The sequence below is a fragment of the Coffea arabica genome, chromosome 1c (genome assembly GCF_036785885.1).
Source record: "Coffea arabica cultivar ET-39 chromosome 1c, Coffea Arabica ET-39 HiFi, whole genome shotgun sequence".
In the NCBI taxonomy this organism is placed as follows: Eukaryota; Viridiplantae; Streptophyta; class Magnoliopsida; order Gentianales; family Rubiaceae; genus Coffea; species Coffea arabica.
This window is the reverse complement of record NC_092310.1, coordinates 15,418,297-15,437,849: the sequence shown is the minus strand read 5'-3', so window position 1 is coordinate 15,437,849 and position 19,553 is coordinate 15,418,297. Positions and strand designations below refer to the sequence as shown.

General features: G+C 41.8%; 1 protein-coding gene across 1 annotated transcript; it reads left to right on the top strand.

Moving 5' to 3' along the window:
- Positions 1-1,217: 1,217 nt before the first annotated feature.
- Positions 1,218-15,834, top strand: LOC140004712 (uncharacterized). The gene is made up of 4 exons (XM_072044855.1): positions 1,218-1,362; positions 1,645-2,229; positions 2,902-3,311; positions 15,601-15,834. The coding sequence occupies exons 1-4, from the start codon at positions 1,218-1,220 to the stop codon at positions 15,832-15,834; spliced, it is 1,374 nt and encodes a 457-aa protein (XP_071900956.1).
- The last annotated feature ends 3,719 nt before the right edge of the window (positions 15,835-19,553 follow it).

Below are 19,553 nucleotides of genomic sequence, written 5' to 3'. Positions count from 1 at the left end.
CTCACGACTTGGAGGTCTGTGAATCCGAGCTCCAAAGCGAGAGTGATAATGAGGAGGTGTTCGATTCTTTTGCAAAGGATTTTGAACAATGTGAGGAAAAACCAAAACCGAACTTGGAAGAGACAGAAACAGTAAACATTGGCACTAAGGATGAAGTTAAGGAGGTGCAGATCAGTATTCATTTGAATGAAAGGCAGAGAAAAGAGATGCTTGAATTCTTGACCATGTTCCAGGATGTCTTTGCGTGGTCCTATGATGATATGACTGGCATTTCAACCGATGTGGTAGTGCATAGGTTACCCACAGACCCTTCTTTTCCACCCGTAAAACAAAAACCCAGAAAATTCAAACCAGATATAAGCCTCAAAATAAAAGAGCAAATTGAAAAATAACTCAAAACCAATATTATCATTGTTTCCCATTACCCAATTTGGCTTTCAAATCCAGTCCCTGTTCCAAAAAAGAGTGGAGAGGTGAGAGTTTGCGTTGACTATAGAGACCTTAATAAAGCCAGTCCTAAAGAAGATTTCCCTCTACCAAATATTCACATTCTCTTAGACAATACTGCCGGACATGAGATTGAAACCTTTTGCGATTGTTTTGCTGGCTACCACCAAATTTTGATGGCAGAGGAGGATAGGGAGAAGACTGCTTTCATTACCCCTTGGGGTACCTTTTGCTACCGAGTCATGCCTTTCGGTTTAAAGAATGCTGGAGCAACATATCAGAGGACCATGACAACCCTATTTCATGATATGATCCACCGGGAGATGGAGGTCTACGTGGATGATATTATAATCAAGTCTAAAAGGGCAGAGGACCACTTGATTGATCTGAAGAAATTATTCGAGAGGTTGCGGAAGTACAATTTAAAGCTAAATCCTGCGAAATGCGCCTTTGGGGCACCAGCTGGTAAATTGTTGGGTTTCATCGTGAGCAAGAGAGGCATAGAGATAGATCCAGTAAAAATCAAGGCGATTCGAGATATGCCAGTGCCAAAGACTCAGAAGGACGTGAAAAGCTTTTTAGGGAAGATCAATTTTATTGGGAGATTCATTGCCCAGTTAACGGCCACATGTGAGCCGTTGTTCAAATTATTAAGAAAGAATGTGCCGTTGTACTGGAATGAGGAGTGCCAACAAGCTTTCGACAAGATTAAAGATTATTTGCTGCAGCCTCCGGTCCTAGTGCCACCCAAACCGGGCCGACCGCTGATCATGTACCTATCTGTGCTCGACGGAGCAGTTGGTTGCGTTCTCGGGCAACACGATGACTCGGGAAGGAAAGAACAAGCCATTTATTATCTAAGTAAGAAGTTCACGCAGTACGAGGCTAATTATTCGTTCATTGAGAAGAGCTGCTGTGCGTTGGCCTGGGCGGCTCAAAAGCTGAGACATTACCTGTTGAGCCATACCACTTATCTTATTTCCAGATCTGATCCTTTGAAGTATCTCTTGGAAAAGCCAATGCTAACTGGACGTCTAGCTAAGTGGCAGATAATCCTCTCAGAGTTCGACATTATTTTCACTTCACAGAAGGCCGTCAAGGGGCAAGCTATAGCTGATCATCTGGCGGAAAACCCAAGGGACGATGATTATCAGCCACTTCACACCTATTTCCCTGATGAAAAGATCTTATTTGTAGGCGCCACGGACGATATAAGTGAGCAGTGCCCTGAATGGAGGCTTTTCTTCGACGGAGCTTCAAATTCTCTAGGAGCTGGAATTGGAGCTGTTCTGGTTTCGCCCGAAGGAAAACACTACCCTGCCGCTGCCAAGTTGCAATTTGCTTGTACCAACAACATGGCTGAATATGAAGCTTGCATTTTTGGTCTCAAAGTGGCTTTGGAAATGGAGATCAAGGAGTTGGTAGCTTTCAGTGACTCAGATTTACTCGTGCACCAAACCTTGAAGCAGTGGATAACCAAAGATTCAAAAATTCTGCCCTACCATTGTAGTTTGCTCACTCTGGCCAAACAAATTCAAAAATTGGAGTTCAGACACCTCCCACGAGCCCGAAATGCATTTGCCGATGCTTTGGCCACCTTAGCTTTTATGATTCAGTATCCAGATGAATTGAAAATTGAACCGATCCAGATTCAACTTCAAGATAAACCTGCTCACTGTTGGGTTGTAGACAAGTCCTCCGACAAAGTTCCTTGGTATAATGATCTTAAGGAATTTCTCAAAACTGGATCTTACCCCCAGCATGCTAGTACCAAGGACAAAAGTTTTCTGCGTAGAATGGCTTCCAAATTTTTCTTAAATGGTGAAGTGTTGTACAAAAGAACCCCGGATTTGAACCTTTTAAGGTGCGTTGATGAAGATGAAGCTCAATATATGATGAAAGAAGTGCATAGTGGCGTTTGTGGACCTCACATGAATGGCCATTTGCTAGCGAAGAAAATCATGAGAACCGGATACTTCTGGCTTACTATGGAGCATGATTGTATAGATTTTGTCCGGAGATGTATAAAATGCCAAATGCACGGTGACATTATACGCGCTCCACCCACTGAGTTGCATAGCATGACCGCCCCGTGGCCCTGTTCAATGTGGGGTATGGACGTGATTGGTACAATCGATCCTCCTGCTTCAAATGGACATCGATTTATATTGGTGGCGATCGAGTACTTCACCAAGTGGGTTGAAGCGGAATCGTTTAAACATGTTACGAAGAAGGTAGTTGCCAATTTCTTGAGAGATCATATCATTTGTCGCTTTGGAGTACCCGAAACGCTTATCACTGACAATGCCAAGAATCTGAACAATGACATGGTGGATGGACTATGCGAGCAATTCAAAATCAGACACCGCAACTCCGCCATTTATAGGCCTCAGATGAACGGAGCTGTAGAAGCCGCAAATAAGAATTTGAAGAAGATTATCCGCAAAATAACAGAAAGGCATCGCGGTTGGCATGAAAAGTTGCCTTATGCATTGATGGCGTACCGGACTTCTATTCGGACATCAACTGGGGCAACACCGTATTCACTCATGTATGGAATGGAAGCTGTGTTACCAGCCGAAGTTGAGATTCCTTCGTTGCGAATCCTCATGGAAGCTAAGTTGGAAGAGGCTGATTGGATAAAGCAGCGCCATGAACAATTGACGTCGATCGATGAAAGGCGATTCAATGCTATTTGTCATGGTCAGTGTTATCAGAAACGGGTGGCCCGAGCTTACAGCAAAAAGGTCCATCGGCGGGTATTTGAAGAAGGTGACAAAGTGCTAAAGCGAATTTTGTCGATGCAAGATGAAGTTAAGGGCAAATTCGCTCCAAACTGGCAAGGGCCGTTCATTGTCCAAAAGGTATTACCTGGCGGAGCCCTTATTCTAGCAGAAATGGATGGACGAGCATTCCCTCAACCCATCAACTCAGATATGTGCAAAAAGTTTTTCATTTGATCATGCAAATTTTCTTTAAGAAATTCATGCAAATGGCGAAATGCAAGTCAGGCCATCTTCTTTTACACTAAAAACATTTTATCTCTACTTGTCCCCTTTGAGCCATCAGAATTGACAAATTTCGTTTGATAACCCCTGAGAATTGCAAACCCCACACTGGGGCAAAATTTTAATTTTAAAAGAGAGAAGAGCAAAAGAAAGGGAAAAGAACCCCACACTGGGGCAAAAATTTAGTTTTAAAGAAAAATGCAAAAGTGAGGGAAAAATGCAATGAAAGAATGCAAAAGAGAAAATCCAATTAAACTGGGGCAAAATTTTTCCTCGGTTTCATTTCAAATGGTGCAATCTCAGTTCATTTCACACCTCTTATCAAAATCTGCTTTTAAGCCTGAACTTTTCTTGAAAACACCCCACCTGACCTCATTACAAAACCCAAAGTCCTGGCTTCCGTCATTTGTCACATTTCTATTAGCAAAATTTGATAATCAACTGGCAAGTGATGTCCGTAATGCCTTCGCCTAATCTACAAGGGAAGTGCATTTTACTGATGCCTGAAACCTTTAACTCATATTTCTGAGTCGATCATGGTCGAGACGTGTCTTTATTCTTTAGGTGAAAACCCGAAAGGGCGCCTTGTAAAAAAAAAAAAAAAAAAAAAAAAACAAAAAGGGTAGGGGCAACCTTGGTGAAAACCCGAAAGGGCGCCAAGGCGGGTTTTTCACAACGGACGAGCGCGAGAAGGAACAACTGGTGACCTGGTTCGTTTGGGGTTTTTCCTCATGTTTGTGATACTTCTGCCAATATCGGATTCCGAGGAGAAAATATCCGAAGTCTCGAATATGATATTCGTTGGCTAAATTTGTATTGTTCTTTACAAATATTCTTTTGCAAAATGTATCTTTATGAATCTTTTGGTTGTTTTCAATTATTTGTGTATGACTGCTTATGATTGTCTACATTCTTTCGCATGCTCATCTTTGCCCGACATAGGAAATAATCTTGCATGTACATTGATCGTTATATGACAAATTTTCACGCATCATTCTTTTACCATTGAATTCAAATGAGTGATAAACCCAAAGGTTTGAGCAAAAATAGGGGATTCAATCATCAGATACAGGGAGTAACATGCAACAAAGCTACCACCTGGATTGGGTGACGTGGGCAATCCGTATTTTATCAGTCTTAGAATTTGCAAAGTCACAAGTTCGAACAAGACGGATGCCGCGGAACAGAGAAAAAAATAGTACAAGACTCATGTTTACACGATTCTCAAGGCAAACCGGATCAAATAATGGTGGCAAATCCATTATTATTATTTATTCTTTTCTTGCAGGAACACTGCGTTCACAAATGACAGCGATCATTCTCTTTTTCAAACCTAAAGCAATGTTATTTGCAAAGTTGGGTTTTAAGGACCAACATCGGCCATCGCTTCAACTACAGAGATCCAATCTCTCTCTAGGTACAAAAATTTGAACTACTCTCAGGTAAAATTCAATTCATTGTCTCAAACTTCCCCAGTGAATCCCGTTTAAATTTTTGTTCGGGTCAGTCCCGTTTAAATTTTTGTTCGGGTCAGTCCCGTTTTAAATTCCTGTTCGGGTCAGTCCCGTTTAAATTCCTGTTCGGGTCAGTCCCGTTTAAATTCATGTTCGGGTCAGTCCCGTTTTAAATTTTGTTCGGGTCAGTCCCGTTTTAAATTCTGTTCGGGTCAGTCCCGTTTAAATTCTGTTCGGGTCAGTCCCGTTTAAATTCTGTTCGGGTCAGTCCCGTTTAAATTCATGTTCGCGTCAGTCCCGTTTTAAATTCTGTTCGGGTCAGTCCCGTTTAAATTCCTGTTCGGGTCAGTCCCGTTTAAATTCCTGTTCGGGTCAGTCCCGTTTAAATTCAGGTTCGGGTCAGTCCCGTTTTAAATTCTGTTCGGGTCAGTCCCGTTTAAATTCCTGTTCGGGTCAGTCCCGTTTTATTTTTCATGTTCGGGTCAGTCCCGTTTAAATTCTGTTCGGGTCAGTCCCGTTTAAATTCTGTTCGGGTCAGTCCCGTTTAAATTCCTGTTCGGGTCAGTCCCGTCTTATTTTTCATGTTCGGGTCAGTCCCGTTTTAAATGCTGTTCGGGTCAGTCCCGTTTAAATTCCTGTTCGGGTCAGTCCCGTTTAAATTCTGTTCGGGTCAGTCCCGTTTAAATTCCTGTTCGGGTCAGTCCCGTCTTATTTTTCATGTTCGGGTCAGTCCCGTTTAAATTCCTGTTCGGGTCAGTCTCGTATTAGAATTCTTGTTCGTCGGAATTTTTTGCAGCCCAATAACACAGGTAGGTATTTGGTGTCCACTTCTTTGTCTCAAGTTTTTTCAAAACTCAGACAAAGAGGGGCAAACTGTAGACACCAAATTTTGAATAATTTGTATGTGGCATCTACTTCATGATTTTTATTTTAGATCGCTTGCATTTAGTTCATTGTTGTGTGTTTTGCATTTCTAGTTGTTTTTTTTTTATTTTAGTTTTAGTCATTTTGCCCTTTTAGTTCGTCTATTCATTTTTGTTTTGTCATTTTAGGTTTTTAATCACTTTTAAGTTTTAGATTTTAGTTTTTAGTTTTTAGTTTTTAAGTTTATAGAGTTTTTAGAAAGAAAAGAAAAATCATTTTAGTCATTTTGTTTTTATTCAATGCTTTCTTGAAAGAAAAATGAAAATGCAAAATCATAAAAAGGAGAAAAGAAGAAATTAATGAAAAAAGAGGGAAAAGAAAAAAAAAGGAAAATTTGTTCATAAAAATATGTTTATTTCTTTAAATTCAATCTTTGGGCACTTTAGTTATTTTTATTAAGTTATTTTGAGAAAAAGAAGCAAAGAACAAAAAAAAAAATCAAATTGGAAAATTAAAAATGGCCATTTTTGTTTAGTTTCTTTTGTTTAAAATTATTTTTGTTTTGTTATTCTTATTATTACCTGGTTTGTGTAATTTTGTTATTATTGTTATTGTTATTTTATTATTTATATTTTCTGTAATCTTCAAGTTGTTTTCTTTAAAAAAAAAAAAAAACAACGTTGGCGGCAGGCAGGCTGCATTTGTTTTTGCAGTTTGCCAAGGACATTTCATGCGTGCCATGGAGGGGCAGGATGAAGGCAGAGGCTGGCCTTCATCCTGACCATTCAGTGGAGGGTTTAAGGAACTTGGAGTTCCATATAAAAGGGCAAAGAAAAGCATCAGCCGCAGGAGAGGTTTTTTTGGGGGGAGCATCGACAGGCAAGCAGAAAAACTGAGCGAGGGTTTTGGGGAGAAGGGAGTTTCAGGGCAAAAACAAAGCACAGAGAGCTAGGGTAGGAGGAAATCTGAAACGAAAGGGAACGGCTATAGGGAAAAAGCTAACGGGGAAAGAAAGAGGAGAGAGTTGAGACCGAGAGAGAGTGGGAAAAGAGAAGAGTGGAGCGTGAGAGTGCTGCGACAGTGGAGGAAAAGGAGGACAGCGGAGGAAAGAAACTGATTGCCGGGAAGGAGGGAGGATAAAGACCTCATCTTTTGACTGCGTCAAGTCTCAGCCGGGAAGGAAGAAGCCCAAAGGTAACAGCTTTCCACTTGGGAGTTTGTTTACAAGTTGTTGAGCTATGTTCAAATGCAGAAAAGTTTCTGCCTTTACGTCTGTTGTCGTCCTCCATGCGAGTTTTATTTGTAAATCTGCGTTGGGTTGGGCTGGAATTTGAACGGGTAGGATTTGTGTTTAGCTGTGGGGGGGTATGTGATGAATTCATGAGGTTGCTATTTAACATTCATGACCGATTCTGTTGTGTTTGGATGAACAAATCCAGAAGAATGGCATACGACTGCTGGACAGCTGCGTTTGATTTCTTTTCTAGTTGCTTATGTGTGGTGGTATTTCTTGCTATTTGCCTTTCCCTGCTATGTTTTGTACCTTGTCCCTGCTATTCTAGATACGCTAGGACTGCATTTGAGAATCCTGGTAATGGGTAAACTTGTCTGCATGTTGAAATGAAGAGAAAGCTGCAGAAAATTGCATCTGAAAAGTGCAGAAATGTTTTCGGTGTTTGCGGTTGGTCTTTCTTTTGTTTGTTCATATGTTCCAGTAGTAGTTTTCCTTGCGTTTCTGTGGAATCTTGAGGATTGCTTAAGAGCTTGTTTGAGGGGTTTTGGCTTGGGCAGCATTGCGCCAAATTTTGGCTTCTGTCTTTCTTTTACAAGGCATGCGTGTGAGTAAGAACTTAGAAAATAGCAGCCATCAACCCAGATTTTTTCTGTTTTGATCTAGCAATGATAGTGTATTGTTGGGCTTGGTTGATGATTTGGGGTTTGTCTTATGGTCATTTGATTCAAAAGTTGTTTTTGATTGGTAATGTTTGGATTGGTAATGAAGCAACAGGCTGCGGTTGAAGGTAAACCAGAAAATTGCAGCCAACTTCATTCTTGCTTGTTGGGTGTTTGGATTGTTAGAAAGGTTTGATTCATGGTTTGCTGGCAGTGTTTGGTGTGTGAACCATGGTTGTTTTACTTACTCCTACATTAGATATTATGAAGATTATGTCGTGAGCTTTACTAAATTGCAGATGCTTTAATAGCGAGTTGGCCAGCCATCTTTTGCATGAAAATTTCAGAAAATGATTGTCTTTTGGTGTTTGTTTGGATGTTGAGGTCACGTGGTCTGTTGTTTAGCTTCAAATTACGATTTTTGTCCGAGCCAAACTGCATGTTTAGGTCTGAAATCTGGAAGGAAATTCATGGCAGAAATGGTGCAGAAAAATGGTTCTTTACGTAGGCATGCATGAAAAACCAAAGAAAATTTGCATTTTGACCCCCCAAGTTTCCCCTTGACTCACTATGGCCCAAATAATTAGAAAAATTAATCAATTGGGGCCCTGTGTTTTTGCAGCAATGCTACGAAGACCCAACTAGGTTCCATTTTCTTGCAATAAGACCCTATGATGGTTGAAATTGAACCATTCCTCAACCTTTTTCTAGCCTTTGGACCTTTGAAGTTCCTAAAAATATTTGATTGAGCTTGAATGCTTGGTTAGTGTTCACATTTGAGTATTTGGTAGCATTAATGTTTTAATTCAATTGCTTGTTTGCTTTCATTGGTTACCATGTTTTGCTAAGGTGATGCTTAATGCATGGATTGGTGAACCTTGTGTCTAAATGAGCTTGTGATTGCCTATTTCCTTTAATTTCCCTAAAATAAGTTGATTACTTGACTTTTTCTTGCTTTTGGGACCTTTAAAGTTCTTAAAACGTTTTAATTGGTTTTGGTTTGATTAATTGATGGTTGCTTTTGGATCCCAAAATGCAAAGTGAAACCACTCATTGACCCTTATTTGATCTTGGGCTCTTGAAATTCTATAATGATTAATCGGACTTGAGGGGTTGTTAATATTCATGTTGAGATGGTTTAGAAGATCGGTTGGTCTAATTTGTTTTTTATTTGGTCATTTCTAAGTTGCAAAGTGAGGACGGATTCGATGTTTGATGGATTCCGATTGTCATATTTGTCTTTTATCATTATATTGGTGCATTAATCCTTTCCTTTGAATGGTTTTAGCCCAAATTAGCTTCTTCTTTAGTGACCATAGCTCAAGTTGAGTCTTGTTCACCTTACTAGCATTACACACGGGGGGAGGTACAATTTCTCTTACCCCTTTTTGTCTCTCCTATGTGACCTTATGTGTTATGTGAATATGCCTGTCTACTTCGCTTTCCTTACCTCCTTGCATGCATTTACTTACTTTTTACTTTTATTTAAGTTTTATGGGGTATGTGTACACCTCTTGGCTTGTAATAGATAGGGCGTAGCAAGTAATTTGGTCCATTTTCCCTTTCCCTTTTGTTTTAGTTAGCAAATGTAATGGTTGCATGCCTATGTGTTATATGTTAAATGCTTTGTTAGGCCCTTGCATCTAGTCAAGCATGCTAAGTGTTATATGCTACGTGTTTATAAGTGATTCTCATGTCTACTCGCTTTTTATAGTGTGGATGAATGAAATGGATGAATGTACGTCACCTCACTAGTCCAACGCTAGTTGTGGCTTCTTTTATCGTTTCCACTAGTCCAACGCTAGTCGGAATTCATAGAATGGGCTAGTCCAATGCTAGACCCAATAGGTTCTTTTTTCCCTTTTTCATTAAGTGCATGATCACCACATATCACGCATTTTTCCTTAGTTTGTCATTTGGTATGTTCCTCAAACCCCTTCCCCTTCATTTTAGGACTTGCATCTCATGCTAGTTAGGGTTCATTTGCGTGAAAACCCCTCTTGATAAGGGAAACGAGCGAGTGTGGCTACTCGATAGTCTTAGCACGCTAGTTTTACCTTCTAATCCGAGGGAAAATCGAAGTCGAAAAGTTAGGAGTCAACCCCCGTACCCGACTTGTTGCATTCCCCTAGGGTCATACTTTCATTTTTATCACTTCCATACTCTTTTAATCACATTTTTCTTACATTTCTCAATCCATAGTTTTCACTACATCTTTATCATTTATTTACTTTACTTCACAAATGAAATTCAAGTTTCACTTATATATGTACTATTCTATCTTCATTCATTTGCACACACTAATACTTTGATTTTTCATTCAAATTCACACGTGCACTTTCTTTACACACTCACACACTAATACTTTGATTTTTTTTTCATCCAAATTCACACGTGAACTTTCTCTTCACATGCGCACACAAACACTTTGTTTGTTTCACACCATTTCATACATGAATCTTTTCATACACTTGCACACTTGCACTTGAGTCACCATTTGCATCAATCGACCTCTATGAGGTTTCCCTTTATTGGCCGCCACAATTCATGTGGTCTGGGACCAAAAACCTCACGAGAGACATCGTAGAATTTAGGATTGCATTTTTTCGTTTTTGCATTCATATAGGCATAATCCAACATGCAATACATACCCTGGGTAGAAAGTCAGGAAAGTTAGGGTTAAGTCACGCAACTAGCCTTGGCTAGGTCAAAGGGGTGCCTTGGAGTCTATCCTTGCCTTCCCCTTTGTCAAACGTGACTCCCGAACCTTTTTCTTTGTTTTACGTAGACTAGGAGTCGTTTTAAAAAGGGTTTATTACTACTTGACTTTAAAACTCATTTTTTAGGTGACTTGGTACACCTTAAATCATTACCAAGTGGCGACTCCAAACTTTTCATTTCAAAACCCTTTTTAAAACTATTTTTGGGTCAAATCGTCGCTTTTTCAAGTCCCATATTAGACCCATATCTTTTTCAACTCGCAAAAATCATTTTCCAATCAAAAGTGAATCAAAAACATCTTTCTCAAACAATTTATTTTTCTTATCAAAAAATGGGGCGCGACACCGCTACCTTAGGTTTGGTTCCTTCCACCTTGGCCGGTTCGAAACTAGTCCTTGTCGATTGCTGACTCCCCTTTCTATCTTGTGATAGGACTGGACAAGTGGCGAGCTGATGGTTTGCACTTCCACAGCGTAAACATTTTCCCTCCTTCTTCCAGCAATTGTCCTCCGAGTGATTTAACTTTCCGCAATACCTGCAGGGTTCACGTGCTGCAGAAGCCGAGCCTCCTTTCCGGTCTCTCCCCACTTGGCCGCCTCGTAACAGGCCCTCTCGTGAAACTCCCGGCATCCTTTCTCCTCCTGTTCCCCGCCCAAATTTGGAAGGGGTACTCTCATTCCCCTGCCCCGAACTACTTCCAGGAAATCCTCGCTTTTTCGCCTGGAAGTTTCTCACCTGTAGCCTAGCATTCTCTACTCGTTGCGCCTTCTCTACTGCGTCGCTGAAGGCGTTAATTTGGGCTACCGCGAGGTCCTTCTGGATTTCTACGTTCAGGCCCTGGACAAATCGTCGTATTCTTCGTTGCTCGGTCATGATGAGTTCGGGCACAAATTTGGATAGGCGGGTGAATTGGCTCTCGTACTCCGCTACAGATTGGGCCCCCTGACGAAGCCGAATAAATTCATCCTCCTTCCGCTCCTGAACTAGAGGAGGGAAGAATTTAGCATTGAATTCCCGCATAAAATTCACCCAGGTCCTGGGCGTTTGTTCCCGTTCCCATTTTTGCCGAACAACATTCCACCAGGAACGGGCCGCCCCTTCCAGTTGAAAGACGGCGAAAGTCACCTGCCTCTCCTCCGTATAATGTAGGGCGGCAAAGATATCTACCATCTTTTCTAGCCACTTTTCGACCACGTCCGGATCGGGCCCCCCGATAAACTTTGGTGGGGCAAACTTCTGGAACCTCTCGAGAGCCCTATCCTCGCTCTCCACGTGATTACCGGGGTTCCCAGGGTTGGGGTTAGGGTTTTGACCCTGTTGGTGTACCACTTGGGCAAGTAAATTAGTCATTTGCTGTATGGCAGCCGCTATTTGGATGTTAGGATCAATCCTAGGTTCAGGGTTAGGTCCAGATGAGGTTTTCCCAGTGCCCCTTTCAGGCGTGGGTTGCCTACCTCCGCGTCCACGGCCTCAACCACTACGAGTGCCTTCCGTCAATCTAAGTCAATCTAGGTCACAAAATAAATATACTGTTAAAGGGCACATAACCCTCCCTTTCGTAGCACTAAACAGGAACAATTAAACAAGAACAATTAACTAAAACAACTACCTCGTAGAGCATGTAAACACATAACACATATACATAGAACACATAACCGGATCAAGTAATTATACAGAACAGTCAGTCAAGAACATCCCATGAAACAAAAAGAGGTCCTCCAAAAGTACTATAGACAGACTAGGTCACAAGTACAAAAGAACTCACGAAAAGCTTTTCCCCCTCTAGGGCTCCGTCCATAATCTACGAGAGCAACACCATTTATATCTTAATCAAGGTTGATCATGCTTAACCACACCCGAACAAACCACACGACGTTCCATAGAATCGCCTTTCTAGTTCGCCCAATCCTTTCTAACCTAGGCTCTCATCACTTTCGTATGCGGACGCAAGAATCCCATCTAAGATGATTCACAACTCGAGCCGGCCGGTCCCAAGCATAAATCATCCATATTAAAGATTCCTACCCGACATGCATACCTAGCTTCCTCAAGTCCCATGGTAATGATCCTTACACTTATGACATGCACGGTTCATAGCTTACGCTCAAAAGAGCACTTATACCTTTTAATGCATTCATGAAAGCAGGACCATAACACCACTTGGTCCAAGCTCTCTCCGCGCAGAGACCACGCGAAGTGGCTCTGATACCACCTGTGACAGCCCCACCTTCCCCTAAGGCGAACCAAAGGGGTTAGCGGACTGCCTGCCCAACTCTCGCCAGGACTAATTGATAGCATCATGGTAGGTGGGCAGGCTAACAATGGCTCGAGTAATCGAGGAGCTGAGGATCACGTGCACGCCCCAAGTGGACCCATTACTAGGGCTCGCGCAAAGAAACTTCGTGAGCAACTCAATGTACTTATTTAGGCCATACACAAGTCATTTGAAGGATTCATGCACTCAAGTGAAGGTGGTCGCGGTCCGATAATGAGCATTGAAGCTACACCTGAGGATTAGGGTTTTTTGCCAAACCCTAATTTCCATTTTAGCATCATAGTTGGTTATTTCCACATTAGTTGATTAGATTGAATAATTGGCTAAGTGCATATTGCACGTAGAATCGCCAAAGGTAGGATTGCTAATTTACTCATTATTATTTGCTAGAGTGGGTTGTCTAGGAAGGAAAGCCCACGTGAGGCCCAACCCGTCGGGGGGTTAAGCCTCCCTTATCAGGGCCCATATCCACTGCACCCTTAGTCCATTTTCTTACTAGATTAGGGTTTTCACTTGTAGCCTATATAAGGCACCATATTACATCAATAAAGGGTAGACACTTTTATCATAAAATATTTGAGAGAATTTTCTCCATAGCTTTCAAGCAACCTTGAACAACTTAGAGTTTTACTCTCGTGTTCTTGTTTGGCTTATCAATTCAAGAACCACACTTGAATTGTGGCGCCTTCTACACTTGCCTGAGGTTCGCTAATTCGTTTGATTACGGGTTGAGATAATATCAACAAGTTCGTAGTGACGGGGATTAGAGGGGTCGTAGGGTTTCCGCTGCTACCGTTTCTTGCATTCGAAGTCAAATCCAACAAGTGATCTTGGGTCGTGAATCTTCTCACCAACGAGATTCGTATCAGCTGGCATCAGAGCTAGCTTGTTGGTAACATCGTTTATCCCTCTTTTGTGTCTTAATTCGTACCTTCCGTATCTGTCTCGTTAGTTAAATTCTGTTCGCACCTCCAATCTGTTCGCAAGTTTCCTTGTTATCAAATTCTGGTCGCCGTGTTTGGAGTCTGTTCTTAGTATCGCGTCCTTATTGCTGTTTCTATTGAGTCTTGTGTGTTACAATCTGGTCATGTATTGCTGATTGTTTCCACCGTCTATGTCCAGCAAATTGAGGTGTCGGTCAGTGTTGATAATTGTGCCAAAGACGCACAACAAAGCATTGAGTCATTCAGATTTCGGTCTTGCCGCACTTAACATTATCCCTTGCATGGCCCAATCTGACCGAATTGTCTCTTAATTGTTGTGCCTGTCCCTTGTTCAACATCTTGTTGTTGTCGGTAGTAAGTCTCAACCTGAGTCAAAAAAAAAAAAAGATCAGTAGCTAATCCTTTTTCTTTGTCTCCCCGTTGCTGTCCGCAATTTCCAGTTGGTGTACATCGTGTCTTGCGTTAGTTTTCAGGTTGTATCACCACGTTTTGTGCCTAGTTGTTGTCTATTGTTGCTCAGACTCGCTGTCCATTGCTGTGATTGGGCCCTACTCAGAAAACAAGTATATATATACATATAGAACCAGCCGCTAGTCTTATTCTTTGTAAAAAAAAAAATTCTGCTCGTTAGTGTTTTGGTGTCTTTCTTGTGCCGTTTTAATTTCTGGAAATTCTGGGAATTATTTGTGTTATTCTTAGGCTATTTGTTTGGTAGTTACATCATTTGGGTTTAAAGAAAAAAAAAAGAGAAGAAGAAGAAATCTGTTCATTCCTTCTTGCTGAGTTTTGGTAGTTTCCAAATCTGTTCGTTCTTTCTTGTTGAGTTTTTTTGTTTCCAAATCTGTTCATGTCACTTTTCTTCAGTTGCTTATCATCTAGGAAAGTATTGGTACCTTGTTCTTGAAATTCTTGCATCAAATTTGCTGGTTTCACGAAGATCTTGAAGGGATTCTAGATATTCTTGAAATCTGGAAATTAGCCTTGATATTCTTGAAGTTATTTGCTGGAAATTGTGGTTTGATCTTGAATTCTTGAAATTTTCTTGTGCATGACATTGAAACATACCTGAACTTTGAGCTCTAATTGTTGGGAACCAAGAATCACAACCTGTCCAAACATTAAAATCACCAAAACAGGGCGCACCAAAGCGGCAACCAAACCTGGAAATTTGTGTGTTTGAGCCGAACCCATAGTTCATCTTTTGGCTGTATAAAAAAAAAAAATTGTTGCAGCAGCCAATTTGATCTTGAAAGGAACAAAATAAACTGCCCATCTTGTTCTGCAACCAAGTAAGGGGAATCGGGTAACACCAAGCAAGAAAAAGAAAAGGCAGCTTCCTAATCTCCAAAACCCGAAAGATTTCTAAAAGCCAAAGACTTCCAAAACTGATAGGCTAACTTTTAGCCGCATCTTGTTCCCTATTTTATAGCTGCAAAGTGCCTAAATTCCTGCCTATATTGTAGCTGCATCACCTGCTATATTTTAGCAAATGACCCAAAAAAAAAATTTTCCAGCAAAGCAAAAGGACCACTTTCCTTGTCGGTTAGAGTTTTTTTTTAGTGTCGTTCTTAATTTTTTTTTCAGCTTTTGTGTCAATTCCTTTTCTGGTTTTTATTCGTGAATATATTCTACCACTCCATCCTTAGTGTCCTAATTTTGTTTTCCAAGAAAATCTCCACTCTTACGAACCTCAAATTCTAGCGTGAACTTGATTTTTGAGCTACACTTGAGCACTTGAGGAATTCTACTTTCTTCAGGGTTTGCAAGGGGCTGTGAGAAAATTTTGGTGAGCTCATTAGAGTGATCTAAGTGACCATACATGAGTGTGAGAGTATACACTTAGGGAGTGAAGTGAGGAAAAAAAAAACAAAAAAAGGGAGACAAACGTTTCTTTCTCCTTTTTCCCTTTCTTTGCTACTAACCCTTGCAGGCACACTTGAGACTTCATGTCTAGTAGCAACGAAGGAGTATCCCATCCCATGGACTTTGAACAGATGATGGAGCAAATGGAGAGGCGTTTCCAACGCATGCTAGAACCCATTCAAGATGAGTTGCTGCAACTCCGAGCGTCTGGAACACCAAAAACTTCTAAGACCACACGAGGGCGAAGAGACGTGGAGTCGTCCGATGGTTCCAATAATGATGAAGATGATAAGGAACCTCGAGTTCGACCAAGGCAAAGGAACCAGACTGGGCCTACCGTTGTATTCAAGGGAATCAAGATGTAAATCCCTAAGTTCAAAGGACGGTCCGATCCCGAGGCCTTTCTCGAATGGTTATCCAAGATCGAAATGGTCTTTTCTTGCCAAAACTACACCGAGGTGCAAAAGGTGCAATTGGCCACTGTGGAATTTACTGAGTACGCTGTGGTTTGGTGGGACCAAATCAAGAAGTCTAGAAGGAGAAATGGCCTACCTGAGCTCGTTCCATGGCCCGAGCTTCGAGCCATGATGCGCACCTGCTTTGTACCTGGACATTACACTAGGGATTTGTCCCACCGATTACAAACCTTGGTCCAGGGCAACCGGAGTGTGGATGAGTACCACAAGGAGATGGAGATCCTAATGCTTAGAGCGGATGTACAGGAGGATCCTGAAGCCACCATGGCGAGATTCTTGAGCGGGTTACGACCCGATATTGCTGAACGAGTGGAACTTCAACATTATATGGAGTTGCATGAGCTTGTAGACAAGGCTATTAAGGTCGAGCAAAGGCTCAAGAGGAGGGGTACCACTCGATCGAATTTCGGCAATACCACCTACTCTACCAACCGCCCATTCCAACCAAGGAATGATTTTCGGACTTCACCAAATGCTCATACTCCAAAGCTGAGATTCGAGGGAGGTAAGGTGGGCAACCCTAGTTTTAGTAAGCCGCCCTCTTCTACTCCAAAATTCGAGGAGTCTAGGGCACAAACTAGGGCTCGTGATACTCGATGCTTCAAATGTCAAGGTAGAGGCCATATTGCTAGTCAATGTCCCAATCAAAGGACTATGATTATGATGCAAAATGGCGAGATCGTGAGTGAGGACGAAGCTGAGTACGAAGGCATGCCATCCCTTGAAGGAGGTAGTGATGGTGAGTCACCAAATGAAGAGGAGTTTAGTGCACCCGAGGGTCACTTTGGGACCGCCTTCGTTGCAAGGAGAGCATTGACAGTACGTGTTAAGGAGGACGAGCTTCAACGGGAGAACATCTTCTACACTAGGTGCTTCGTCAACCAAGCACTTTGCAGTGTGATTATTGATAGTGGGAGCTGTACAAATGTGGCTAGTTCACTCATGGTGAACAACTTGAAGCTGCCTACGAGGGATCACCCGCGACCCTACAAACTCCAATGGCTCAACAATTCTGGGGAGGTTCGAGTAACCGAACAGGTTCTTATATCCTTTCAAATTCATAAATATACTGATGAAGTATTATGTGATGTAGTTCCTATGCAGGCTAGTCACATTATACTAGGTAGGCCGTGGCAGTTTGACAGGCAGGTAACTTTTGATGGTGTGACTAACAAGTATAGTTTCTTGTACAATAGTAAGAAAGTCATCCTAGCTCCCCTTTCTCCAAAACAAGTGCATGAGAACCAATTGAAATTGCAACAAGAGTTTGAGAAGTATAGTGCAAAAAAGAAAGAAAATAAGAAAGTCGAGGCAAAAAAAGAGAGGAAAAAGGCTTTAGATAACTCGGCAAGTGAGGTAAAACCCGAGGGAAAACAAATGCTCCTGATAAAAGCCAAGAAAGTGAGGAAGTTAATGAGGGATGAGCAACCGCTTCTTATGTTTGTTAGCAAAGAAGTAGCTCAGAATGTGGATGACCTTGATACTAACTTACCGTTTGAGGTTAAGTCTCTTTTGCAGGAATATGCTGATATCTTTCCTGATGACGTACCAAGTGGATTACCACCGCTTAGAGGCATTGAGCACCAAATAGACTTCGTCCCTAGAGCTTCGTTGCCAAATCGCCCAGCTTACAAGAGCAACCTGGAGGAAACTAAGGAGTTGCAAAGGCAAGTGGACGACTTGCTTGGCAAAGGATGGGCACGTGAGAGCGTAAGCCCGTGCGCTGTCCCAGTCATTTTGGTGCCCAAGAAAGATGGTACGCGGAGAATGTGCACTGATTGTAGAGTCGTAAATGCCATCACGGTAAAGTATCGCCACCCTATACCTCGCTTAGATGACATGCTTGATGAGTTGCATGGGGCTGTGTTCTTTACCAAAATTGATCTCAAAAGTGGGTACCATCAAATTAGGATAAAGGAGGGGGACGAATGGAAAACTACCTTCAAAACTAAGTATGGATTGTATGAGTGGTTAGTGATACCTTTTGGGCTAACTAATGCACCTAGCACCTTCATGAGGTTAATGAACCATGTTCTGCGTCCATTCTTAGGGAAATTCATGGTAGTTTACTTTGACGATATCCTAATTTATAGCAAATCTTATGATGAACACCTAGAGCATATTAGGGATGTTATGGATGTACTTCGACGAGAAAAGCTCTATGCCAATCTCAAGAAGTGCAATTTTTGCACTAATGAGCTTGTGTTTCTAGGATTTGTTATAAGTGCGCAGGGAATGGAGGTGGATGACCAAAAGGTGAAAGCTATCCAAGAGTGGCCAACACCAAGATCAGTGGGTGATGTTCGGAGCTTCCATGGACTTGCGGGTTTCTATAGGAGATTCGTGAGGGATTTTAGCACCATTGTTGCACCCTTGACCGAGTTGATCAAGAAGAATGAGAACTTCCATTGGGGAGATTCTCAAGAACAAGCCTTTCGCGCTTTAAAGCACAAACTCACACATGCACCTGTACTTGCTTTACCTGACTTTTCTAAGACATTTGAAATTGATTGTGATGCTTCAGGTATTGGAGTTGGAGCTGTGTTGAACTAAGGAGGAAGACCTATTGCCTACTTTAGTGAGAAACTCAATGGGGCTGCACTGAACTACTCAACTTATGATAAAGAGTTGTACGCCCTCATTCGAGCACTACAAGTTTGGCAGCACTACTTAAGGCCTAAAGAATTCGTGATACACACTGATCATGAGTCCTTTAAATACCTTAAGGCCCAGCACACCTTGAGCAAAAAGCATGCAAGGTGAATCGCATTCGTGGAGTCCTTTCCGTACGTGATTAAATACAAGGCTGGTAAGTCTAATGTGGTTGCGGATGCACTCTCACGAAGGTACTCTCTACTCACTTCCTTAGATGCTAAGTTGTTAGGGTTTGAGCTGATTAAAGACATCTATGCACAAGGTAAATTCTTCGTTTCTGATGGTTACTTGTTGTATGCCAATTGGCTTTGCATCCCACATGGATCCATCCGCGAACTTTTGGTACAAGAATCCCATTCGGGTGGCCTTATGGGACATTTTGGGATTGATAAGACTCTTGCCATGCTGCAGGAGCACTTCTATTTGCCGCACATGAGGAGAGATGTTGCACGGGTGGTGGAGCGATGCTTAGCTTGTAAGAAAGCTAAATCCAAGGTACACCCGTATGGCCTTTACACCCCGTTACCTATTTCTAGTGCACCATGGGTTGACATTTCTATGGATTTTATACTTGGTTTGCCTAGATCCAAGTATGGCCATGACTCCATTTATGTGGTTGTTGATAGATTCTCTAAAATGGCACACTTCATTGCTTGTCATAAAACGGATGATGCATCTCATATTGCTAATTTGTTCTTTAAAGAGATTGTGAGATTGCATGGCATTCCTAGGACCATTGTATCTGATAGAGATGTTAAATTCCTAAGCTATTTTTGGAAGACACTTTGGTCTAAGTTAGGCACCAAATTGCTATTCTCTACTGCTAACCACCCCCAAACTGATGGTCAAACCGAGGTGGTAAATCATACATTAGGTACCTTGTTGCGTGCCATCATCAAAAAGAACTTGAAATCTTGGGAAGAGTGTTTACCTCATGTTGAGTGTGACAGCCC

Bases quoted from the DNA above. Each gene is read 5' to 3' on its own strand.
- LOC140004712 (XM_072044855.1), top strand. From the start codon at position 1,218: ATGTACCTATCTGTGCTCGACGGAGCAGTTGGTTGCGTTCTCGGGCAA. The intron at 1,363-1,644 runs GTGCGTTGGCCT...TCTTATTTGTAG, and splicing joins GTTCATTGAGAAGAGCTGCT to GCGCCACGGACGATATAAGT. The intron at 3,312-15,600 runs GTATTACCTGGC...GACTTTGAACAG, and splicing joins GGCCGTTCATTGTCCAAAAG to ATGATGGAGCAAATGGAGAG.